Source organism: Balaenoptera borealis, assembly GCF_965194805.1.
Source record: "Balaenoptera borealis genome assembly, chromosome: 6".
Classification (NCBI taxonomy): Eukaryota; Metazoa; Chordata; class Mammalia; order Artiodactyla; family Balaenopteridae; genus Balaenoptera; species Balaenoptera borealis.
The window spans coordinates 69,772,532-69,795,316 of record NC_138863.1 but is presented as its reverse complement, the minus strand read 5'-3'; the positions used below and the strand labels follow the sequence as shown (position 1 = coordinate 69,795,316).

At 35.0% G+C, this 22,785-nt stretch overlaps 2 protein-coding genes across 2 annotated transcripts in view; one reads left to right on the top strand and one right to left on the bottom strand.

Moving 5' to 3' along the window:
- The window catches only part of GCA (grancalcin), a 32,845-nt gene extending 21,912 nt beyond the window's left edge, over nucleotides 1-10,933 (top strand). Inside the window, exon 8 of the mRNA XM_082395377.1 lies at nucleotides 407-10,933. Coding sequence (XP_082251503.1) covers nucleotides 407-433 — 27 coding nt within the window. The 3' untranslated portion in view covers nucleotides 434-10,933. The remainder of the gene's footprint in view (nucleotides 1-406) is intronic.
- Nucleotides 1,493-22,785, bottom strand: part of KCNH7 (potassium voltage-gated channel subfamily H member 7) — a 457,888-nt gene continuing 436,595 nt past the window's right edge. The window contains exons 13-15 of the mRNA XM_082395382.1: nucleotides 21,101-21,269; nucleotides 13,614-13,806; nucleotides 1,493-12,232 (exon numbers count right to left, since the gene is read on the bottom strand). Coding sequence (XP_082251508.1) covers nucleotides 11,963-12,232; nucleotides 13,614-13,806; nucleotides 21,101-21,269 — 632 coding nt within the window. The 3' untranslated portion in view covers nucleotides 1,493-11,962. The remainder of the gene's footprint in view (nucleotides 12,233-13,613; nucleotides 13,807-21,100; nucleotides 21,270-22,785) is intronic.

Below are 22,785 nucleotides of genomic sequence, written 5' to 3'. Positions count from 1 at the left end.
CAAATCATTTTTAAGGGCAAAACTACCATTGCTTTTATAAAGAGTAATTTACTTGTGATGGTCTTTCTAAGAGAGAGAGGAAATTTTCATCTATGATAGGTAATGGAACTGTTCATTTCTCATTTCAGATGGTTGCTATTAACCTGATTCCAAGTTTGTTTGTTTTGTTTTTAACTGAAGGAAAGGTTATATTTCACATGTTCTTCAGTGTTTCAAGGTTTTGTTTTGTTTTTGTTATGTAGGAATTATAGGGTCAACTTTACCCTACTAGTATAATACAGGTTTGAGTTACAAGCCTTAGAAACTCAAAATTTCTTCTCTTGTGAAAATGCTTCTGTGGAATATAATTAATCAAAACCAAAAACCATTTTGTTGTTACCAGCTGGTGATTTTGCTTATGTATTAGTTTTTGCAGGGCACTATGGCAATTTGAAAGTCTAGAATTTGAAGGCTGAAGAAATACTGTGAATTTCTGTGCTTGGAAGAAATGAACTGAACTACTTTGAATTAAAGCTTTGGGGGCTTTTCCATGTTCCTGTCTGTTAAATTTCTTCTCTTTCTATGTGTTTTTACTTTAGCTCACCGTGCAAAGCAGTAAAAGAGATGTTTTTGTATTTGGAATATTTATATAAATATATATAAATTTATAACTTTAGAGATATCTGCATAATAAATATTGGTGTATGATTAAGTGATACAAATACCTCTTAGTTTTAATCTTCTTTCTTACTTTCAAGATAGATTATATAAGAAGCCAAATGATGAAAGCCTAGATAAAACTAATTTATACTTACCTGAAGGTTACAAATTATACTTGGAAATTTTGTTTGTAGTTGTTGGTATTTGAGGGTGAGCCACAAGGGGAAGCCTAGATTTTGCGCCATCTTTGTAATAGGGTTTGTTCTTTGATCACATAATCAGAGAACAGAAACTCATGAGTCTTTGCCTGTGAAGAAGAAAATTGTAGTTCCTAAAATTTTATCTTAAATCACCTTAGGTGAACCATAAGTTAATCTATGGTGAAATAAAACTACAGGAGGCATTGTTTTTCCTTTTTTAATTTTTTGCAGTATATATTTTTCTTCAATATGTTTTATTGTCTTCTGTGGAAAAAAATTCTTAATAAACATAACTTTTTTCTCTGCACTTTATAGGTAACCTAAAATGGCATCTTTTTCTAAATCTAGATTTTTCTGGAAATGACATATTTTTAATGAAATGTCAATATTTAAATTTGTCCTGTTAAGCTAAAATGTTTATACATAATGCTGTTAACTGTTTAGAAAGTTTAAAAAACTCCAGTAATCTACCACTTTGTTTAAGCGTTCAGAAATTATGAGTTTGACTTTCTTCACAACATTAGCCAGTGATTTTGGCATTAGTAAACCAGTAAGTCTTTACCACTAAGTGTAATGTGGGTCCTAAGCATGGTAGGCGTCATGGCAGCATTTTTGAGTGGCGTTACTACAAAAATTGCAAAGTGGAGTCACCAGGTCCTTAGCATTTAAGATTCCTGGTATACGCTGCTGCGGTTAATCCAGTCCCTTTCTGGGCAAACACCCCGAAGTCTTTCTTAATGACGTTTTAATAAACCACATATTTTTTCTTACGCTTTAACTGAATATCTTCCAGCTTAAAGGTGCAAATGGCATAATTTTAATATGGCTCGTGACCAAATTAATGTATAGTTTTTCATTAAAAAATTTTTCATTAAAAATGGAGGATGAATGGTAGTATCTTGAAAAAAAACCTTTTATAAACTTTCACTTTAAAAACATCCTAGAAAGGAAGTAATGTATATTCATGTTGATATTGATAATTTTATATAATTAGCTCTCAAATTCATTTGGTCAGCTTTATAAAAATGTGTGAATAAATAATCTATGTAATTTTGTCCTCTGGCTGTTAATTTTTTTTTTCATGAACATATATTTGATAATGTGAGAGCATGTTAACTGAGTCATAAAAGATATAGAATTCTAATTAGAAGCGTTGTAGGAAAAAAGCTAATGTAAACACACTGTATATCATTCATGTTGAATAGGGTGATACTATGACCCAGTAGCATGGAATCTTAACATCCAGTTTATACAGGTGGTTGTTACTGTCCTATTCAGAGGTCAATTATAATTTTCCTTATTTGGATGCTCATAGATGAGGTAAAACTTTTTAAATGGCTTGACATGACTCATATAAGTTTTGCCAAATGACACTTTGTGTTAGAACTTCTTCACACAATTCTCTAAGTCATCCTTTTCCAAAGGTGTTCCTATGACTTTTGGTCATAGGAGGTCTGTGAAGAAGGAGTTTCCATGACCAAACGTATTTGGGAAAGTCTCACCTTCCTCAGGGAGCTTAATAAAGCCTAAAGTACAGAAAATCTCATTTAATTTTATTTGACCCAATTTTTTCTGAACTTTTTTTTTTTTTTTAACCACAGAACCCTTCCTCTTAGCAAAACTAATGTTCCATGCCAATCCAACCCAGTTGTCAGACAGTTCTTTTGCACTTTACATTATATAGATAATTACATAAACATTAGCCATAGAGAATATATTACTAGGATTTTTTTACTGAAATGCAATTCACATTTTTGATGCTTTAAAATAATTACTGTAAACAGACATCCATTACTAAGGTAAAAATTAAATAGTTTTACAGGGAGTATGCCTGGGATATGAATATAGTGTGGTAGTTTGTAGTGGTTGACTCATGCCCCAGTTTTCTTATGATGATGTAAATTATTGAATAATGTACACTCTTAATGTCTAAGTGCTTTTATTTATCCAATAAACATGTTTCCATGTCATTTTGAGAATTTTTTTTAATAAACATTCAAATAGGTTGCTGTAAAGTTTTGCATCATACAAAATCTGTTACATAGATATTATGAGATGCTTCAGTTCAAATAACAGTGCAGTACTTCACCTATGCCTAAAAGACTGCCAAATGATTAAATGTCAGGTATTACACTTCTATTTCGAGTGGCAGTTTACACATTTTAAATTACATCAAGGGGAAATTAATACTATTGGAATCTTAATTTGGTCCACTTTAAATGTTATTTCAAGGACTGCGCTCATTTGATCTATCAAGCATGAATTCAGAAACAAAAAGTAATAAAAAAAATGTCAAGTGATATGTTTATTTCCAGAAAAGGCATTTACCCTGGAAGAAAGTAAAATTTATTAATGTAGTTAAAATCTGTGTAATTAAGAACATAAAAAAATTAATTTGTGATGATTTCTTTAAATAAAATATACAAATCAAGTTCATCTGTTATGGCATTACTAAACTGGACAAACAAAAGAAATACTATTTGTCAGAAATGTGCTTTTCTTTGTCCTTTTATGTTTGACAGACTCATAAATGATATGTTTTCTTTGTAGCAGTTTTCTGGGAAATTAATAGGAATAAATTTGTCAAAATCTGGTAAATTAAATCTAGTGAGTAAAATTCAATACATTTTTCAGGTTAGCATATTTTTCTTTTAAACTTTAAAACGCAACCATGGGTGTTTGATTACTTTGAAACTTGTATTAAAAGATCACATTTTTGTTGGTCTTAATCAAATCATTTTCATAGCAAATTAAGCATTTTGAAATAAATGTACAATGCTAAGTTATCATCTAAGAGTATATCTTGACTTCATAATAATATTAGATGATACAAAGAAAAAATAAATATTTCGAACTTCTGTTATTATAGTGATGAATGCAGGCAGGATTTTAAATGACTACTGTTCAGATAATTTGTAGTCTAGAATAAGATCATAGCATCACATATGTCCATACTGAATTCAAATTGTCCTGTAACTTAGAATTCTGAGCACAAAACTACTTGCCAGAAAACTGGGAAAGTTATGAAAAATTTCTCTGTCTCACTGTCAGCTCACTATTTGAATGCTGGGAAACCTGTGTTTTTGTTTCTTGCCATGTCTTTTTCTACTTATTTTAAAAAACATATAGTAAAGAAAAGAGCCTTATATTACTTAACATTCCTTTTACCCATGTAGCTTGGTAATATGCAGCTTTGTGTATTACATTTTGAGCATTCAAAACTCAGATGTGCTTCTAGATCTGAATATATAGTAAGTAGACCTTGGTGGCACGTCTACGCTACTATGATGTGCCACAGAGTTAGGGAATGAGTAGGCTCCTTGCCTCTGTGCTGCGTTTTTAGGTGTGCCCCTTCTGCAACATCAGAGATGGTGGCAATTTGGAAATCTTACAGGGAGTGAGAAGAATTGGTCTGGGTCATTTAATAGCTATATTCAGAGACAAGTATGCCAGGAATTAGTACCCCTTCTGATACTGTGTGTGTGTGGGTGCAACCTTTTCCCATAAGCGTAAAAATATGAATATGTACTTTACAGATATACACATATAGTCATTTGCATTTTAGTTGACTGTATTTAATCACGTTTTATCTTGTTATGATTACTGAAATTGCAAAGGATAACTTGAACATTGCTAGTATGGATGTTCTAGAAATGTACTAATTAAAGATCCATATCCTTTTGAAAATTATAGGCCATTTAAGAATGGTTTTCAGATTAATTGAACTTGTGGATACATATTTAATTGCCCAAAGCTATCTAAATGCATTACTCCCAATTTATCTTAAGGCAAGAGACTTAAGTTTTTAAATATTTTGCTTTTTCATACTTGGATTCTTATTTTCTAATCCGCTTCACTTGTAGATATCAATACAGTGCTTCCTGCTACTCTGATTTCATTTTTTATTTATCAAGTAGGGCATGTTCTCTTGGTTTTTTAAACGTTAAAAGTGAATGGTAGGTATTCTCAACCTTAAACAGACTAAACAGCCCTTAGCTTAGAACATGCCACATTACGATTAACCAATTTTATTTAAAAGTTTTCTTTGAAGATAGTTTGATGTTTTAAAAACTAATAGATAAATGATTCCGGGGAAGAATTAAGAATGTATGAAACTTAGGCAAAAGAAAATAATATCCCAATATTTTCATTCTAGATGAAAAATACGTATAAAGCATACATTATGAAAAAATTTGTCTCACATGTAAGTTAAAGCCTGATTAGCCATCAGAAATTTTAAATAAATGTTTTAGTAAGTTACTGTTGTGTTCTCGAGAGGCAAAAAGTGCAGTGTTTTTATGTTTCTTTGAGATTTAACGCTTTTTACCACTCAGTCCAGCTTACTAGTGCCTCAGTGGAACTCAGTAAAACTGTAGCACTGTTACAATTATGTGATTTTGTGAAATACATCAGCACCACCATGCCTGTGTCTATCACTGTACCTAGTAAAATGTTGGAAAGAGTTGGCTTCTCTAATAAAAGTATCCTAAGTAGCTAATGAGATTTACTTTCTTTTTCCCCAAAATAATTTCTTTTACAAATTCTTGAATTTTCATGTATAAATAGATCAGAAATTATATGCTTCGTTCTTAAATTATGTATATATACTATATTTTCAATACAACTTGTACACTTTTAGCTACCAAAAATTTGCAACCATTTTTACATGAAATTTACAGTTTTCTTATTTACAGTTATTTGTGGAAGGTTATTGCAAAACTAGTGCAAGTAGATTACACTGTCAATATCGCATACCAATCTTTGAAGAAAATATTTGCTAAAAAATAAATATTTCTGCACAGAGTATTTCAAAAGCATCATGATTTCATGCTACGTTATGTGCATAAAGACTAGGAAATATACGTGTTTTGGTAGATTGTTTCATTATGTTTAAAGCATTCCAAAGTGCTTACTACTTAACCAATGTGAGCAAGCTTCTTTATATCAGATGACTGACGTTTTCAAGTAATTACAAACATTACTGTTTGAAATGTATTATTTTTTTAACTGGCAACATTCTGGTATACATATTCCTAACAAAATTATAGAACACAAATTTCAGCTAAAAATAGGTAATATGCCTTTAATTAAAATTGGCAGGTGCCTAGGAGATTAAGAACTGGGGATTCCCCAATATTTTTATCCTATTTCCTTAATATTTGGGAAAAGAGTACCATATTATTTCAGTGCTATTGTAATTATAGGGCCATTTTGATGAGACTATGTGGAGGAGTTAATTATAAGATTACTGATCTTTGAATTTTACACCTAAATAACATAAGAATGATGGAATTGTGTGGAATTTTCTCAAATACTCAAACAATATATTGTCAGTATTAAAAAATACAGTTTAAAATGTTAACAGTTGTGATGATTATTTGATTATTTTCAACTTAAAAACACCATTAATATACAGACAGTGGAAGTACAAAGAACATAGGTAAAACATATAGTGCTTTAAAACCACGGCTGTGCTAAATTATTTTGTGTCTCTCAAAATATAAATGAACTAATGTAAGTCACAGATGTCATGACTGCAATTCAGGAATTCATCTGGGTTTTGACACTAGCTTTTGAAGAGTAACCACGTTAATATTGCCACTTCTCAAAAATATTTTATTGGGAGCATTCCTCTAGTAATTCTTGGTATTCTCACTTAAAAGTTGGATTATGATTGGAAGAACAATGAAATTGGTCAATTAATTGTACGGTTCTGTGTTCTTAACATTGCATTTCTAGAGATGTGTTATTCTATTCATAGTAATAATGTGTTAGTTTTAAATAAATTTTAGTCATCTCTCTCAACCCCCATTTAATAGTTTATATAAGCCTTGTAATAATTTCTTTTCATGCTGTCAATTATTAATAATTATTAATAATTCATGTCTTCCTGTGAATTTTCTTTTCTGTATTGCATATTCTTAAACTGTATTTGTACCACAAGAGCATGTAATGAATTATTCTAAGCTTGGGCACTGATCAATCACAATACCTAATGCTTTATAAAGCATTTAAAAACACAATCCATTTAGTTTTTAAAAGGTTGACATCACTGCATAGTAAGTTAACGAGAACCACAAGAAAAACACCTTTAAATGAAATTAAGTGAGAGGGAGAGGGGGAAGCTATTGCATACCTAGAAAACAATTGCAATGTAAATGTAATTTTATGCATCTTGGACAAAGGTGATATTTGACAAATAGTGGGGTGCTATGGCAGAGGAAGCTTCCCTAAGGGTGGCGTTCTCCTACTCTGATCAGATGCATCTTTGAGAGTTGTGTGAGAAACACCTTATAGATTTTTGTCACAAAGGTTAAATGCGAGCAGTGTCGGGCAGGGGAAAGAGCACTGAAAGGTTTTTAGAAGACATAAGTAGTGCTATTGCACTGGGACCACAAGACCACCACCTTTGTGATGATGCACAAGTCACACGATGATCTTATAGTTTTACGGTGCCTTGTGGTTTACAAAGCACTTCCACAAATACATTTCAGAGACTCCTCAACACCCCTTCAAGATATTTAAGATGTTGTCTCATTTTTATAGTTTTGGATACTGGGGCTCACTGAGGGTTTGTCTTGACAGTGAGTAGAGGAGGTAGGATCTGAATTCAGGCTTACCACGCTGAGTCTCTTGCCGTTGCTACCATTGCACACTAGAGCTTAGGCAGGCTACGTCTGTGTAATGTAATGTCTGTGCCATGAGGGAGTGGGCCTAGATGCCTGAAAAGAGCCATTACAACTGTGAAATTCTATTTTCTGAAAAAACACTATATTTTCTTCCAAAATTGTACTTTGAAAATTATTTTTAAATATCCATTTGGGAACTATCATAGATGTAAAGGGGCTTCCTTAGTGAGCCGGTCTTCACGGAATACATTCTAGTCATACTGAATTCAACAGATCATCTTTGCACACTTGGCATTTAACATCACTTCAGAGTAGATATGTTTGTAATGATGAGATTCATAGTCTCACAATTATTATTGTAAATAGTATTACTTTAAAGCTATAAACCTAATAGTGCAAAATACAATTAGGAGAGACAACAATAGCTACACTTGAGTTTTTCTGAATCGAAAATCTTAGTCTCGGTAACAGCTGTTTAGTTGGAGACATTGCACATTGTGCAAAAGCTAAATTGTGGAAAATTGTTTTCCTGATTGAACATAATGTTATGTTCCTGGATGACAGCCAAAGAATCTAGCATTTTTGAGCACCTACTATGTGCCAGGCACTTTCCTATATGTTATCTCATTTCCTCCTCAGGTGTCTTCAGGGCAGGTACCATGATCTCTGGAAAAAGACTCAGGGAGGTTAATTAACTTGCTCAGGGTCACACAGCTATTAATGAAAGAACTCATGCTGAGACCCAAGTTGGTCTGACCACAGAACCCTGCATGGGTGATTCCCAAAGTGTTCATGTGCATCAGAATCGTATGGAGAAGGGCTTGTTATAATGTGATTACTGGCCCCACCCCCAAAGCTTCTGATTTAATAGGTGTGGGTGACGCCCAAAAATATGTTTCTAACAAGTTCCCAGGTGGTTGGAGCTAGTGCAGCTAATTCGAGGGCCGCCCTTAAGGATATCATCACCCTGTCTTCCAGGTGCCTCTTTGAACTCACATGATAGACACATTTGTTTTACTGCAAAAAATGTGATTAGAAATCTAATAACATTTAAATTTTTTTGTGTGATTTATAAGCATTTTGATTTACAATTAGAAATCCACTTAAGTAATTGATCTACTTTTGGTTTTAACCATGGATAAGCCATTTGAAAAACTCCGATTCACTTTTAGTAACTAGTTCTACCAGATTCCTTTTTTTAACCATGAAAGGCGTTCAGAGGAAAGATACTATTGTTAATAATTCTTATTTTAGATAGGCAGATCAGGTGATCAATTTTATCCTTAGATAATATATGATGGGATTTTAAAATAACATTTGTATTAGGACTTTGTTCTTTTAGGCATTTGAGAACCATTGCTAAAGATCAACCTCCAAAAGGACCTTGTGAGCAACCCTCATACACACATTAAACCTGACACCAAATTCTACTATGGCCTGACTCAGTTTCCTTATCTTCTGACTAGAAGAGTCAGAAAGTTCAACTCTGATGACCAACCCATTATAATGGACTTAAGAAACTGTACTGTCCCGGATGTGCCCCTACCTTCCCATGTTCGTTGAATGAGTGATTATTTAAAAACCCTACAAGGACATTGCTTCAGCATTTTTCATCAGCATTTTTCATTCCTGGTTTTCTCAACTAATTAAGAGTGTGGGACTCCTCTATAGGGTAAACTGGTAAGTCTTTCAGATTTCTGCCCAGCAAATAATACCATCAGAAAAAATCTAACCCAAATAAACTTTAGATATTAGATGTCATTTTATTTAGGCCTGGAGACCTAAATATTAATATTATATATTATTTTAAATATAAATATTTATATTAATATAAATATTAATGTTATTTTTAGGTGGAAGGCAAAAAGCATTATGTTAGTGCTTTTAATTACCTAGAAGGAGAGCAGTTGCTATACTGCTGTTAAACCTACCGCAGTTAAACCTGGCTCTCAGCAGGGTTCCAAGATGGAGAGCTCAGACTGTTTTTGCTACCGCCCATGGGGAAAGTGACAGTGACTTTAGGCATTAGATATTCGGCTAGGACAGGAGGATGAATCTTGTAAATTAAGATAATTCCTTTGGCTTAAGTCATTGTAACCACTGAGTCTTCTGACTTTTATGCCTGACTCGCCACATCTTTATACTGCTTGGGCTCTTTTAAAGCTAATATCCTGTAGGAATGGGCCTTCCTAAATCCTGTCCAACTCTCTGAGATTTTATCAAGCAATTCTTTTACGCTGAGAAATTAAGAAGAAAAAAGGTTTATGTTGTACTAGAATTTAAACAATCTGGATGCTTGCACACCCCTCCCCATCTTCCTATTTCTTCGTGTTTAGTTTTTATAAAGAAGTATAGAGACTTTATGTGTGGAAGGCTGAATTTTATGCATGTCATACCAAATGTTGCAGCTGAAGCATTCACTAATCAATCAGATCTAAATTCCTCACCTGCCAAATCCTCTCCCTCTACAAATGAACATTCTCTGGTGAATTCATTCTGAATTTCTCTGGAGCTTGGACTGACAATCCTTATGAAACTTGTTGCAGCTGCAAAAATCTGCCTAAATATGGAAGTAAAATCCCTAAGTTGTCCTCTGAATCAGAGGCAGCCATTTCTCTCTTCTCTGCTAGGTACCCATAAAAGTTTGTTGAATGAGGAAAGGAAACCATCGGTTAGTCCCTAAATTTCTGTCTGCATAACACCAAATGGTTTGGAAAGCTGGTTAGAATTATTATACTTTTATTGAATTGACTGGTCATTCTGTCATGTGTACTGGATCGTTTATGTTTTTGTTTGCACAAATTTAGCAGGGATAAGAACATGCCTGTGCTTACAGATTGCATCCCTCCACAGATTAGCAATTTATGGAACCATTAAAAACATATATGGAGCAATTTAAGGTCGCTTTAATCATATTTTAACCAGTGCAAAGTTTTTGTAAATTTAAATAAATTGCCTGTATCTGAAATTAATATTCTAGTGTCAAAGGTAAAAGTAAGTCAATAGATTATATTTCTATCCTGGAGGGATAGATATGAATCCATTTAATAATGTACACAGATATAATGTCTCTTTAAAAATATATATGAGTGTAAAAATTAGTAAAGGATAAAGAAACTTTCAAGGATTTTCACAATTTTGTTCAGAAGGAGAGGATACAATGGGCCAGTCCATAATAAGTTAAAAATTGTATTCAAATGAATTGAAAAATAAAATTTCTCAACTAGAATTTGACTGATCAGAATCTTAAATTAACTTGTAATTTTTCTGTACCCTGATTTTATGAGAGGCATATACCACCACTCCCCCAAAATAATCTAACAGTCGAATATATTAAAATATATTCCATGGTATATTCTGATATTCTGGAGTCAATATATATTCAGCCCAATCCATATAGGATAGATTTTCATTTAATCTTTGATTAGCAAATGTATTTGAATAACCAAATAAAATTAAAAATTTTCTGCTGGTTTGTGCATTTTCTTTATACGTAGGTAAATGCACGTTGTCCTTTCACAGCTGGGATTAGAAAGCCATAGCACGGCATATACTTCATGAAAGCTAGTTTTGCCACACAAATCAACTAAAATTGTACGTTTTTTGGAAAGAAAACAACATGCGTCAATAAACTCTTTTGATCAAATTCAGGATTGCCCTAAAATATGAGTCAGAAGAAAGCTGTGGATATCAGTTTGCGTCTGTAGCATTTTAGCAGTTCTGAAGAAGAATCCCTCCCACCCCGCCCCCCCACCAAAGAAAAAGAAAAATTAGAGAAACTTGTTTCTGAGCATTCAAGGAAACGTGCCAGTGGAAAAATTTTAGGGAGTTTGTGAATGCAGTTAGAGACAGAATTTTAAATAGAAAGGCCTTTTTGCCCTCATTAAAGCTGGCCTATATTCATGTATTTGGAGATGGTTTCCTCTACTGTCAGAGATTTATAACTCTAAAACTGTATGTTTTTGTTTTTTTTTTTTAGCGTGCGGGAATGAACGTAATTCACTATAAACATCTCAATCCAGAAGGGTGTCTGTCCTCAAAAGTGACAAAGTTCCCTATCTCCCCCTTGAACCTCCACGAGTTGAGGATCATCTGAGTTGCATCCATGAACAATTTTATCCTTTGCTTTCTTATTTGCTTGGAAGGCATTTTCATAACAAAGTATGGGTTTAGTAAAAGCAGTAAATAGGAGTCTCCATGCAAGAGAAACTGGAGTTTCCTAACATGCACATGATTTAAAAAATAAAAATAAAAAATAAGGTGCCTTGAGATGCTGGCAGTTTTAACATTTGGAACAAAAGAGTTCATATATATATTTACATCCTAACTGCTCAATTTTACCTTACAAGCTTCAATTTAGGAAAATATACAGTACTTTTGCATATAATGGTAACTTGTGAGCCCCTGAGTCAAGTAGAGAGGATTTAAATACAAAAAAGGAAATCAGCCATTAAAAGCACTTACATTGTATGTGGAATAAATAGTACAAAATGATTATTTCCCCGGAAGACCAGGATCAGAAACATGCCTATGAAGACCCAAGATTCCTACAGGGCTTAGGGATGAATCTGTCAAAGAAGGATGCCTAATTGGATGAAGGCAAGTTTTTCTTTGCCTCGGGGGGTGAAGCTCTAAAGAGAGATTACTGTCTTGTTTTAAAAGTGAAGTCAAGTTGTCTTCCGAAGCTGTGTTCAGATGCACCCCACTTGAGAGGGATTCTTTGGATTTAAGTTTAGATTTTTCAAGGTCTAGAAATTCAGGACACTGATAGAAAGAAAAGAGAAGAAAACAAAAGAAAAAAGAAGAATTTTTATAATTCATTTGGACATATTTCTAAAATTATACTCATGAAATCTAAACATGTTTTCTTTTTCCATAAATCTGTATTTGATTAGTGGTATTAACCAATCTTTCCCTCTCAAAGGTGGGTCAAGATACTGAAGGTCAGGTATCAGTTTAGATAATCCTATATAACCATTCCAAGATCTTTAATTTTACTCCAAAGCCATATCAGATTATTATTATTATTATTATTTTAAGCACAATATTTCATATTGAGTTTTCCAGATGAGTTTAATTCAAAATTCCCAACAAAACTGGGATCAAAAAGGTGGGTCATTTGGTGAGTACATTTGGAGAACAAGGAGAAAGAAAAAAGAAAGGAAGGAAAATCACCCATCCCTTGGCAGAAAATATTATCTAAATCCACTGAAAGCAAAAAACAAAGTACATGGTTATGCATGTTTCCCAGCCATTCAAAACTCGAGATAAATTATCTCTACTTTCATATTTTAGAAAAATTGCATTATTTTCCTTCAGTCACATTACCTCGTGCTATTAATATAGTTTCATTCCCCAGGGCATTTTGCACTCAATTCCCAAACCTCTAAAAAAGTTTTTACAAGATAGTTCTGATAGTTCTTATTTAAATCATTGTTCTTAGGTCCAGTTTGGCCACAGTGTTTAAGTAATGAAGAACGATTCCCAAAATAGAATTCCAAAGGAGTTGGACTTTTCATATTAACATAATTCAAAGGATTCCTCACAGGACTTCAGAGGAAGGATAAGGACACTAACATTCTTCTTACCATCACCAAGGTGAGAAAAGTTTAGAGCTCACTGGTGATGGGTGGGGCACAGACGTGGTTACTAGTCTAATTACACTTGGATCTCAGGTCTTGCTATTGCTTGTTATTGCTGCTATTCCTCTGCCCCTTCCTTCCTGAGACCCTGCTCAAGGGTGCCTTTTGTCACTAGAGCAAATTACAAACCTTTATTTGAAGCATTTTTTGGACCCAGGGCTAATCCTTAGCTTTCAAAGCTCTACCATTTATAAACTTAAGTAGATTGATATTTGAAAAAAAGCTTTTTCTTTAAAAATAAAATACTAGTGTTTTAAGATCATTCTTCTAGGTCCATTGTTCCCAAAGTTTAAATGAGCAAAAGAATCGGGAGCAAAGGTCGGGGTTGGGGAGCTTGTTTAAAATGGAGATTACAGGGCTCATTCCCAGATGTTCTAATTGAGGAAAAAACAGAGATGGGGATGAGAATCTGTATTTTCCACTGCAGCCCAGGTGATTCTGATTCAGGGGGTCCCTGGAAACACACTGAGAGACACTCTTGGTTATACACTATCTATACTCACTTGTGAGGGAGGACTGAAACTTCGATCCGTCTTGATGGATGCTACCGGATGACTGGTTCTCATCAGGCGGATGACGGGTCTCTGATACTCTGCTCCTGTAGTTACCATACTGTAGGCTGGGGGAACCACAGTGGTTTGTTTCTGCAGCAGCTGTAAGATGGTCTGGATGTCTGCAGTCATTTGGGATTCAAGTCTGCAGGACAGACAGAAATGGGGGAAGACAGTCCTAAAATTGTCCAGGATTGCAAAGCATTTGAGAAAATTGCAGCACCACCAAAGAACAGAATTACGGCCCTGCTTTAAACAAGAAGGACAGGAGAGGGAGCACGGAGATGCTCACTTTCTGTATCTCACTAATGGCTCTGATAAAGATTCTTGCTTTCCTGTTCGTTGATCTTAACAAAAAAACAGCTGAATGAAGAGGCTACATTTTCACAGTGCGTACTGTATTACATTTTTACAATTAAGCTTTATTGATTTCAAAATGTAAAACGCATTCAGAATCCATTTTGAATCAGTCATTCTCTGTGCTTTTTATCGGGTTTTGGTCAGTTTCTTGTGAACATTTTATCTACTGTTTAAAAAGATTTCATAGCACATTTCTCCTATAGCTGCAACAACTGGATAATTTCTTATGTGTTCCAATTTTATATTATCTATATTTTACTTTACCTCTCTCCTACAAACATCAAACATTGTATATCATTCATTGTATTCTTTCCTTAATGTTAAGTACTGTCAAATGCTAAATTCCTTTCCCATCTACAGCTTGGAGCCTTTGGTAATTAAGAAACAGACCGAACATAAAAGTTCACTTGCTTCTATAACACATCTGGCATGCAAAATACCAGTCTGATCATTTTTTTCCCTAAAGCTCACAAGTAGCCTACTGGCCTGTTAATTTCATTCTCATTTTAAATTAAAATTCAAGGGAAAGATAGCAAAATACAATGGATCTGATTCCCCTCCTTTGCATGTGTTAACAGTATTAAAAAAGGATTATGTGGGTATAAGAACAGAAAATTTGGACCATATGCCTCTTTAGAAAACTTTTCTTTTAACTCTTTACTTATTTGTGCTTACTATTTTGTTTCAGTGAAAAATGCAAGGAAAAGGTAAATCTTACTAAAAATTTAAAATCATAGACTAATTTTGCTCAGTTATATACATGCTGTATTTGTGAAATTCAAAGTGGAGAGAACTTAGCCTTTGATTTGAGAGAGAAGAGAATAAACCTGGACAACGTAAGAAAAAATCATTTTTTTCCTTTTAGTTTTTAACATTGACACTACAAATCTTCCTTCTGAGAATCATGATAACACATTATTTGTGCAGGTTTTCTATATTTGGTGTATATAGCCATATAGCTTAGTGTCTTCTAAACAAATAGCTATAAATTATACATGATTGTGCCTTGCAAATGTCAAAACCACAAACTGAAAAAGAAAATTTGAATTATCAACTAGTTTATTTATCTATTTGTTACCCATTGCTCCGATCTAATATTTTTATGGTGCCAACTAAACAGAGGAGACTCGTTATTTTATTATGCACCAATTTTTTCTTTCACACTTCAAGGTACAGCACAAATTTTTATCTGCACCCCAAAATCTTCCCTGATTCAGAATTAATTTCTCTCTCCTCTGAGTCCCCAAGAAAAATTCTACATCCATTGTAAATATTTCTGTATGAATTTATCCCATCATTAACAGCATTTAATATTTAGGGAGTGGCTTACACATTACATGTAAAAGGCTTTGGGCGTGGGGAGTGGAATAATAAAAACTGCATCAACAAATGGGACCCAAGACCCAACAGAGAGTCAAAAATTATGATAACAATTTTGAGTCCTCACAAAACCTTTGTCAAACAGTAGGGGTCTCCAAGAAACAGGATCTCTGTCTCATAGATTCTATTTGCATAGTGTCGATGAGGGAAAAACCTATTGGAAGTGTGTAATAGCAACATGCTACCATGAGTGGGATTCCCGGACACAAGACCATCACATGCAGGTGAAGGAGCTGGTGCAGGGTGAGAACAGGACTGTGCCCACATGACTTAGCTAAGACAGCAGACCACCTCTGTCAACATGACTTAGTTGTTCCAGGAAAACTCTGCCTGGGAAAAATAAGTCTAAGGGAATAAATAACTTTACTCCTTCAGGAAATTTCTATAGATTAACTCACTGGAGACAGCAATCTGCTCTTTTGAACAAATAAACTTGCTTAATCAAACAAATTGTATTTATCCATACTTGCTTCAAGGTCCTCACTTTCACTGTGTCCATCAATTCTGAACTATTATATTATGAACTTTGCCCAGATCCACTCAGTTTCCCACCTTGAAAGGCCCAGGCTCCAAAGTCCTATAAATATCCTACTTCTTACTTCCCCTTCTGAGATAATACTTCAGACTCTGTGTAGGTGGCGGTCCCTCTTCCTGCAGTGACTTTGAACCAACCCTTAGTTTGGTTTTATTAACCAGTAATCTGATATTTTGGGTAGTTCAATGCAATGGATTGAATGTTTATGTTGAAATGCTAATGGTGAAATCCTAACCCCCCATGTGATGGTATTAAGAGGTGTGGCCTGTGGGATTTGATTAGGTCATGAGGGTAGAGCCCTCATGAATGGCATTAGTGCCTCATAAACCAGAGCCCCAAAGAGCTCCCTTCCTTCTTCTACCATGTGAGGACAAAGTGAGAAGTCAGCCATCTATGAACCAGGAAGCTGGCTCTCAGTAGATACTAAATCTCCCAGCAGTTTGATCTTGAACTTTCCAGTCTGCAGAACTGAGAAATAAATACCTGTTGTTTAAAAACCACCCAGTCTATTGTATTTTTGTTATAGCAGCCCAAACAGACTAAAACATTCAACAAAGAAGAGCTTTAGTGAGGAATTTCTTTACTATGCTTAGGTTGTATTTTCATGTTTTATGGTTAGGGTCTATCAGCTTAATTGGAATGGACTCTTCTAATGACACAAGTAATCTGCTCTACTCTGGAAGAATTACAGAGAATTTTGAAAAAGTCCAGCTTTGTCTTTAAAACAGAAAAGAATAACCCAATTTTATAACTTTTTTTTTTTGTCAGTTAAGGCATATGCCACTCCAAAACAAGCCACTTTGGCATATTGATTCTTTTAAGCTATAGGCACTTGGAGAACAGCAAGTGTGGGGAAAAGCTTTCTCTGAACTTCCCTTATCTGCCTAAAGGCAGATCTTCCAGAAGGAACTCAGTTGTCATAAATCCCCTCCCTGGGAGTTTCAACAACCAGGGAAGATTGACTTTTGTCACAGAAGAGGCATCACACGGAGACAAACTTTGTCACAAACTATCATACCTCCCATCTATTCTTCTAAGGACCCATTCACCTTCCTAATGATTATTCATTCTCCTCTAGGAGACCTACATCCCCCAGCCCCTTTCCCTATTGAGATGGTATTTAATCTTCAGTTCTAAGGCACCTCAGGGAGTTACTAATTTTCCCTTGAGTATCTCCCATGTGTACATGAGGTATACATGTTAATAAATTTATGTTTGTTTTTTTCTTATTAATCTGTCTTTTATTATAGGGGTTTCAGCCAAGAACTCAGAAAGGTAAAGGAAAATTTATTTTTCTTCCCCTACATCAGCATAGCTATACAGCTGTGTAAAATAAATGTTTTCATTCACTTACTCAAAGACCCACAGTGTACCAGGCACAGTGTTCTGCAAGGGATGGAATCATCACTGAAAGCTTTTACATCCTCTAGGGCCTCGCTATGCACAGAATGGTCAAATCCGGGAGCTTGTTAGAATGTGGAATCTCTGCTGATTCCAGACCTAGACTTAGAATCTACATTTTAACAAGATCCCCAGGTGATTCGAAAGCACATTAAAGTTTGAGAAGCACTGCTTTAGGATCAACAATTAGTGATTTCCCGATATATGTATATCTGTAGGTATAATATATAAATATGTAAGAACATTTCTTATGTAAACTTTTAACCCTGCATATAGTTTAATTGGCCATTAAAGCAGAAAAGCAGCAGCAGCAGACAGGACGATTCAAGATAGACCATTTATATTTGTTTTTATTGCACCGTGTACTTAATATGTGTATTTGGGCGAAACAAATGGGATAGAATTCACAGTTCTACTACACTTGAACAGCATACTGAGGCTAAACAGAGTAGACCCAACTCTTGAAAGAGTCCCAGGATTCTTACCCTGCAAAGTTGAAGTCTAAAGTGAGCTGCCCTCTTCAAACTTGTTTTCTATACTTTTGCCTTCTAGAGTAAACTGGAGGTAAGAGGTTCTTGGAGATGGCAGTGCAGTAAAAATGCAATGTTTTGGATTTTAAATCCAAAAGAGGCTAAGCTGAGTCAGGCAATAAAATGTGACAATTTCAGAGCTAAATAGGAAGAAGTTAGTCAAAGAAAATAAATATGTTAAAAAACATACAGATGCTAGGACATGTCAAAAAAGATTTAGTTGCAGTTTGGCTGTGAAAAAAGTATCATAAAAAACTCATTCTAAAACTAATGTAATAAAGTAATAAGAGTTATTAGTATTAAAGTACGGTTGCAAGCCAAATGGGTCCTGGATGTATATGCCCTTAAAAGTTTACACTTTCAGCCCCAGGACACATTAAAGGCAAGTATTTTCAGTAATCTTTGATTTACACTAGCAGCAATGATTGGTATCCATGACGAGGCAACAAGGGAACCTTAAAAATCTCAATTTTCATCCAGAAGAAAGGTCCAAATCAGGAAACACAGAAACATATGAAAAGTAAGAGAACATACTCAGACAAACATCAATAATAGAAATGAAGTTAAGTTCATTGTTAATCATATTTTACTGGGGCTTCCCTGGTGGTCCAGTGGTAAAGAATCCGCCTTCCAATGCAGGGGACATGGGTTCGATCCCTGGTCGGGCAACTAAGATCCCACATGCCGCGGGGCAACTAAGCCCATGCACCACAACTACTGAGCCCACACGCCCTGAAGCCCTCGTGCCACAACTAGAGAGAGAAAACCTGCATGCCACAACTAGAGAGAAGCCCGCGCACCGAAATGAAGACCAGACGCAGCCAAAAAAAATAAAGAAAAAATAATCATATTTTACCTAATTACAACACTTTCTATTTTGTAGCATATATACTCTCCACATGTATTACCTTAGTCTTTACAACAGCATTGCAGGTCAGTATAGGTCAAAGAAAGAAACTGAGGCTGGAGAAATTTAAATGACTTGACCTAGTCATCCTATTAGTAGTTAAGTAGAAGAGTTATGACTTTAATCTAGGCTAACCAATACGCAAGTGCTGTGTGAGTATCATGCTGAAGAAATCACTGCTGTCCCTGTCATTAATCCATTCATTCAGTAATTTTCCCATTTACTCCAGGAATTGAATGCATACTATATGTTTGACAATAAAGGAATGGGCAGGAATCAAGGAAGTTAAACTTCAGAGATCACACTTTTATCAATTCTTTTGTGTGTACAGTATATATTTTGATACATGTTATGGCTAAAAGATCAATGTAGCTTGGTATAAATAGCAGGGAGAGATAGTAAATGTACTAATTAACTAAATATGCTTCTCTGAGCAATAATAAGTATGATCATGTCAAGTTCTTAAACCTTAATTAGGAATTACTGACTCTAAGTAAATGATAGTTTGTTTTAATTTTCTCAAATAAGTTTCAATTTTACACGACTTTCATTTGGCACTTGAGAATGGGATATAGACCTCAGTTTTTTAACTTTTAAACTTTGATAAAATTACATGAAAACAAAAAATACAAAATTAAATCTTTAATTCATACAGTATTGTCATACTTCTGTTTGAAATTAAGGCATACAAATTTATTTCAATTTACAAATTTGTAGGTTTTCTAATTCCTTTTGTCTGTTTTAATTGCTAATTCATCTTTCATGTTAATGTATGTGTGTGTGCATACATTTTTATGTTTACTGTATTGTTTGACACTGTTCAATTCGGGCATAAAGATTTAAAATACCAATAAAACTACAAGCAGCATTGATAAAACACAGAAGAAAAATTAAGCTTAGATAGCTAGCTTATGTAGTATAAACAAAACTCATAGAATGTGGTAAGTATAGAGAACAAGTAAGCAAGTAGCTTGTTACACATGGGCAGAATTCATAAGATGCATTAAATACACACAGCATGCTAGCAACCTGCAAGACATCCCAAAGATAGAATAGAAATATGATGCAACAAACCAGAGTATGGCTTATATATGGAAAGAGATGGAAAGAACAAGTTATTCTCCTGTCACCTCTGGGTAGATGACTGCCACCCCCAAGTTTGGTCACCCACTGGTGACACACACACAGTATAAGCTCCTTCTGACACCTCACGTTTTTTACCTATAAAGGCCAATAAAACACATGGCTGTTCGGCAGGCTAACTGAAATGCCACAGCTGTGGCTGGGTGTACTTGGCCTTTCATGTCTGTGATAGAGCAAGTGTGTCATTGGCACTGGGGTTTTTTTTAATCTGTGGACCCCTTTTGTGAAAACCTAAACTCTGGTCCTCATAACCGCACCATCAGCCTGGAAGCTGATGAGGTATATATATATAAAATTGTATAAATCAGGATACAGGTTGTATGGTTCTTTTACCAGGATTGCACTTATTAGAAACGTGTTAATTACCCCATCTGGCACTCCTCATCACTCACTGTGTGTTTTAAATTGATTTAGTAAATCCTGTGATTTGAACATTTTAGTTTAATCCATGCAGTTTTCTGTCTGTGACTACTGGAATACCTTGCCCAGTGATGTCCTGGAAACTACCTTGAATCGAGGTCACTTTCCACATGTAACACAACTAAAGCAGTATCATACTCATACATCTACTTTTTTTCCCCTTGAATGTCATTGATCAATTTAATTTTAAGGAATCCATGTAGATTTGGGTTAAGGGGTTTCACCCTTCCTAAAACCAAAATTTATTCTTTATCTTAAAAGGTTAGAGATCAAAGATGGAGGGAAAATGGAGAGGATCTGGGCTTTAACTCAATCACATTTTTGACAAGTTGGCTGAAAAACTAAATGTTTAAATCATTTTGTCAATATTCTTAAAAAAATACCGTACCACATAACTAAGTTACCATGAACAACCAAAAAGTGCAAAAGGAGGATTGAAAGAGGAAGGGTGTTAGTCAACAAACTAAAGATGAATTATTTTGAGGGGATAAAAAAGGTTTCTTAGGTTGATGATATATACTAATTTTATGACAAGTAAAGAAAAAATAGGATTCATGCTGCCAAAAGTGTGAAGCGTTCTAAATAAACGCTCCTTGCAAGACAGATTAATAATTCTGTCAACTTTTAGTCTTCTTTTAAATAAGTGTATAAAGAAGTGTATATGCCATCTATGGTAGGACGAATTTGCTATTTACAAAGAGTAAAGCTAGACCCAGCTAAGGGCTTGCATTATGTTTTCCCTTTGCCTGGCTATTGCTTATACCTGTTAAGCTGTTCTTGGAGCAGATCTAATCTTTGCTCCACTTCTCCGTAGGCGAGGTCGCTTTCGGTTTCAGAGATTCCCCAGGCAGCTCGCGGAAGCGCTGAGGGGCTAGACTCATCGGCCTGAGTTCCGGCAGTTTCTCTTTCCCAGCTTCTGGTGTCAGCGATATCTGTGGGAAACAGCAAGATGGATGTCAGCTTCTCTGGGTGCCCATTTGTAGCTCCAGAGACATCCGCGATACAAGCAGGAAGGGATCTTGGAGTTTAACGGGAAGACAGAGAACCAGAGTGACTCAGGGACCTGTCCAGGGACCACGACCAGTTGGTAGCTGAATCTCATCCACCCCGATCCTGTCTGCCACTTCCCGCACCCATTTCCATACGAAGAAAAACAAACAGCCAGTTATGAGTCTTGAATACAATTTTGTCTTCTTTCTAGTTTGTGCTAAGAGGAAAACATGGATGGCCAATCCGAACTCTGGTTAGAGAGCAATGACTTTGTGCTTTTACATTTGGGAAGAAACAGCACCATTTGTATGTACTGCTGCACTTCAGGTTGAAGATTTTAGGGCTCTTTCACCCAGAATAATTTGCATACTTCATGATTCAGAGTGGGCTCAAGAAGAGACAGCCATGGGGAAGCGATGATCTTCAGAGGGATTCCCTTAGGCCAACCCAACTCAAAGTAGAGCCAAGGAACCATGAGCCATTAAAGATGGGAAGAGTCCTAAGTCTCTAGTCCTATGACATTTTTTCATGTTTTTATGTTTCTGTGTAGCTCCTTCTGCACTGTCCTTTAACGTATTCTGTCCATTAATTTCCAATATTTTTTCTTGGGGCTCTTTTATTTAGAATATTTTTATGCTGCTATACTTTAAAACATATTGTTTATCTGTTCAAGTCCACTTTTCAGATGGTCCGCATGTCTGCTATGTTCCAGACACTCTGCTAAACGTGGGGGAGTTAGAGATGAAGAAAACATAGGCCCTGCCCTTGAAGAATTCAGTCTAGCAAGGTTTTAATCATTTTCCTTACAGAGATTCATTTTCTGAGCCTCATTTAATTTACTGTTTCTCCTACAATCTGTATTTGCAAGTTGTCAATATTTGAGGGCAAATATAATATCTTACTTTCCCTCTCATTTCTGTCATAAACTTTTGATGGCTTTTGCTATGCTTTCTTCCCCTCTACATTTCACATATCTAGAGAAGTACTTAGAATGATTAAAAGGCTGGGAAATAAAACCCAGAAAAAAATACTAGTGGAGTTGGGAGTTTATTTCAGAGATAAAGAAGGAGCATCTTTTCCTCACTGGGAGGGCTGGTAGGAGGAAAAGACTGTCTAGAACTGGTCTTCATTTTTACATGGAAATAGACTTGAATAACAAAAAGTGATTTTGCTTTGATAGAAAGCCTTTTTTTTTCCCCCTTTGGACAAGTAGTTATGATTAAACACTGACAAAAGTTATGTAAAGTTAAGGAATTTATATCCTTGGCTATTTTAAAAATTGGATAGAAAGTAACTGATTTGGGGAGGATTAGCTGTGATTCTAGAAACAAGGAACAGGATTTGTAGGACTTTTTGAAGTCCCTTTCCTACAGTTTCTTCAAAAGTACAGTCAGATAGCTCAAAAGCACCTCCTATCCTCCGGTAGCAGACACAATTTCTGAATCTTTTCTTCATGGT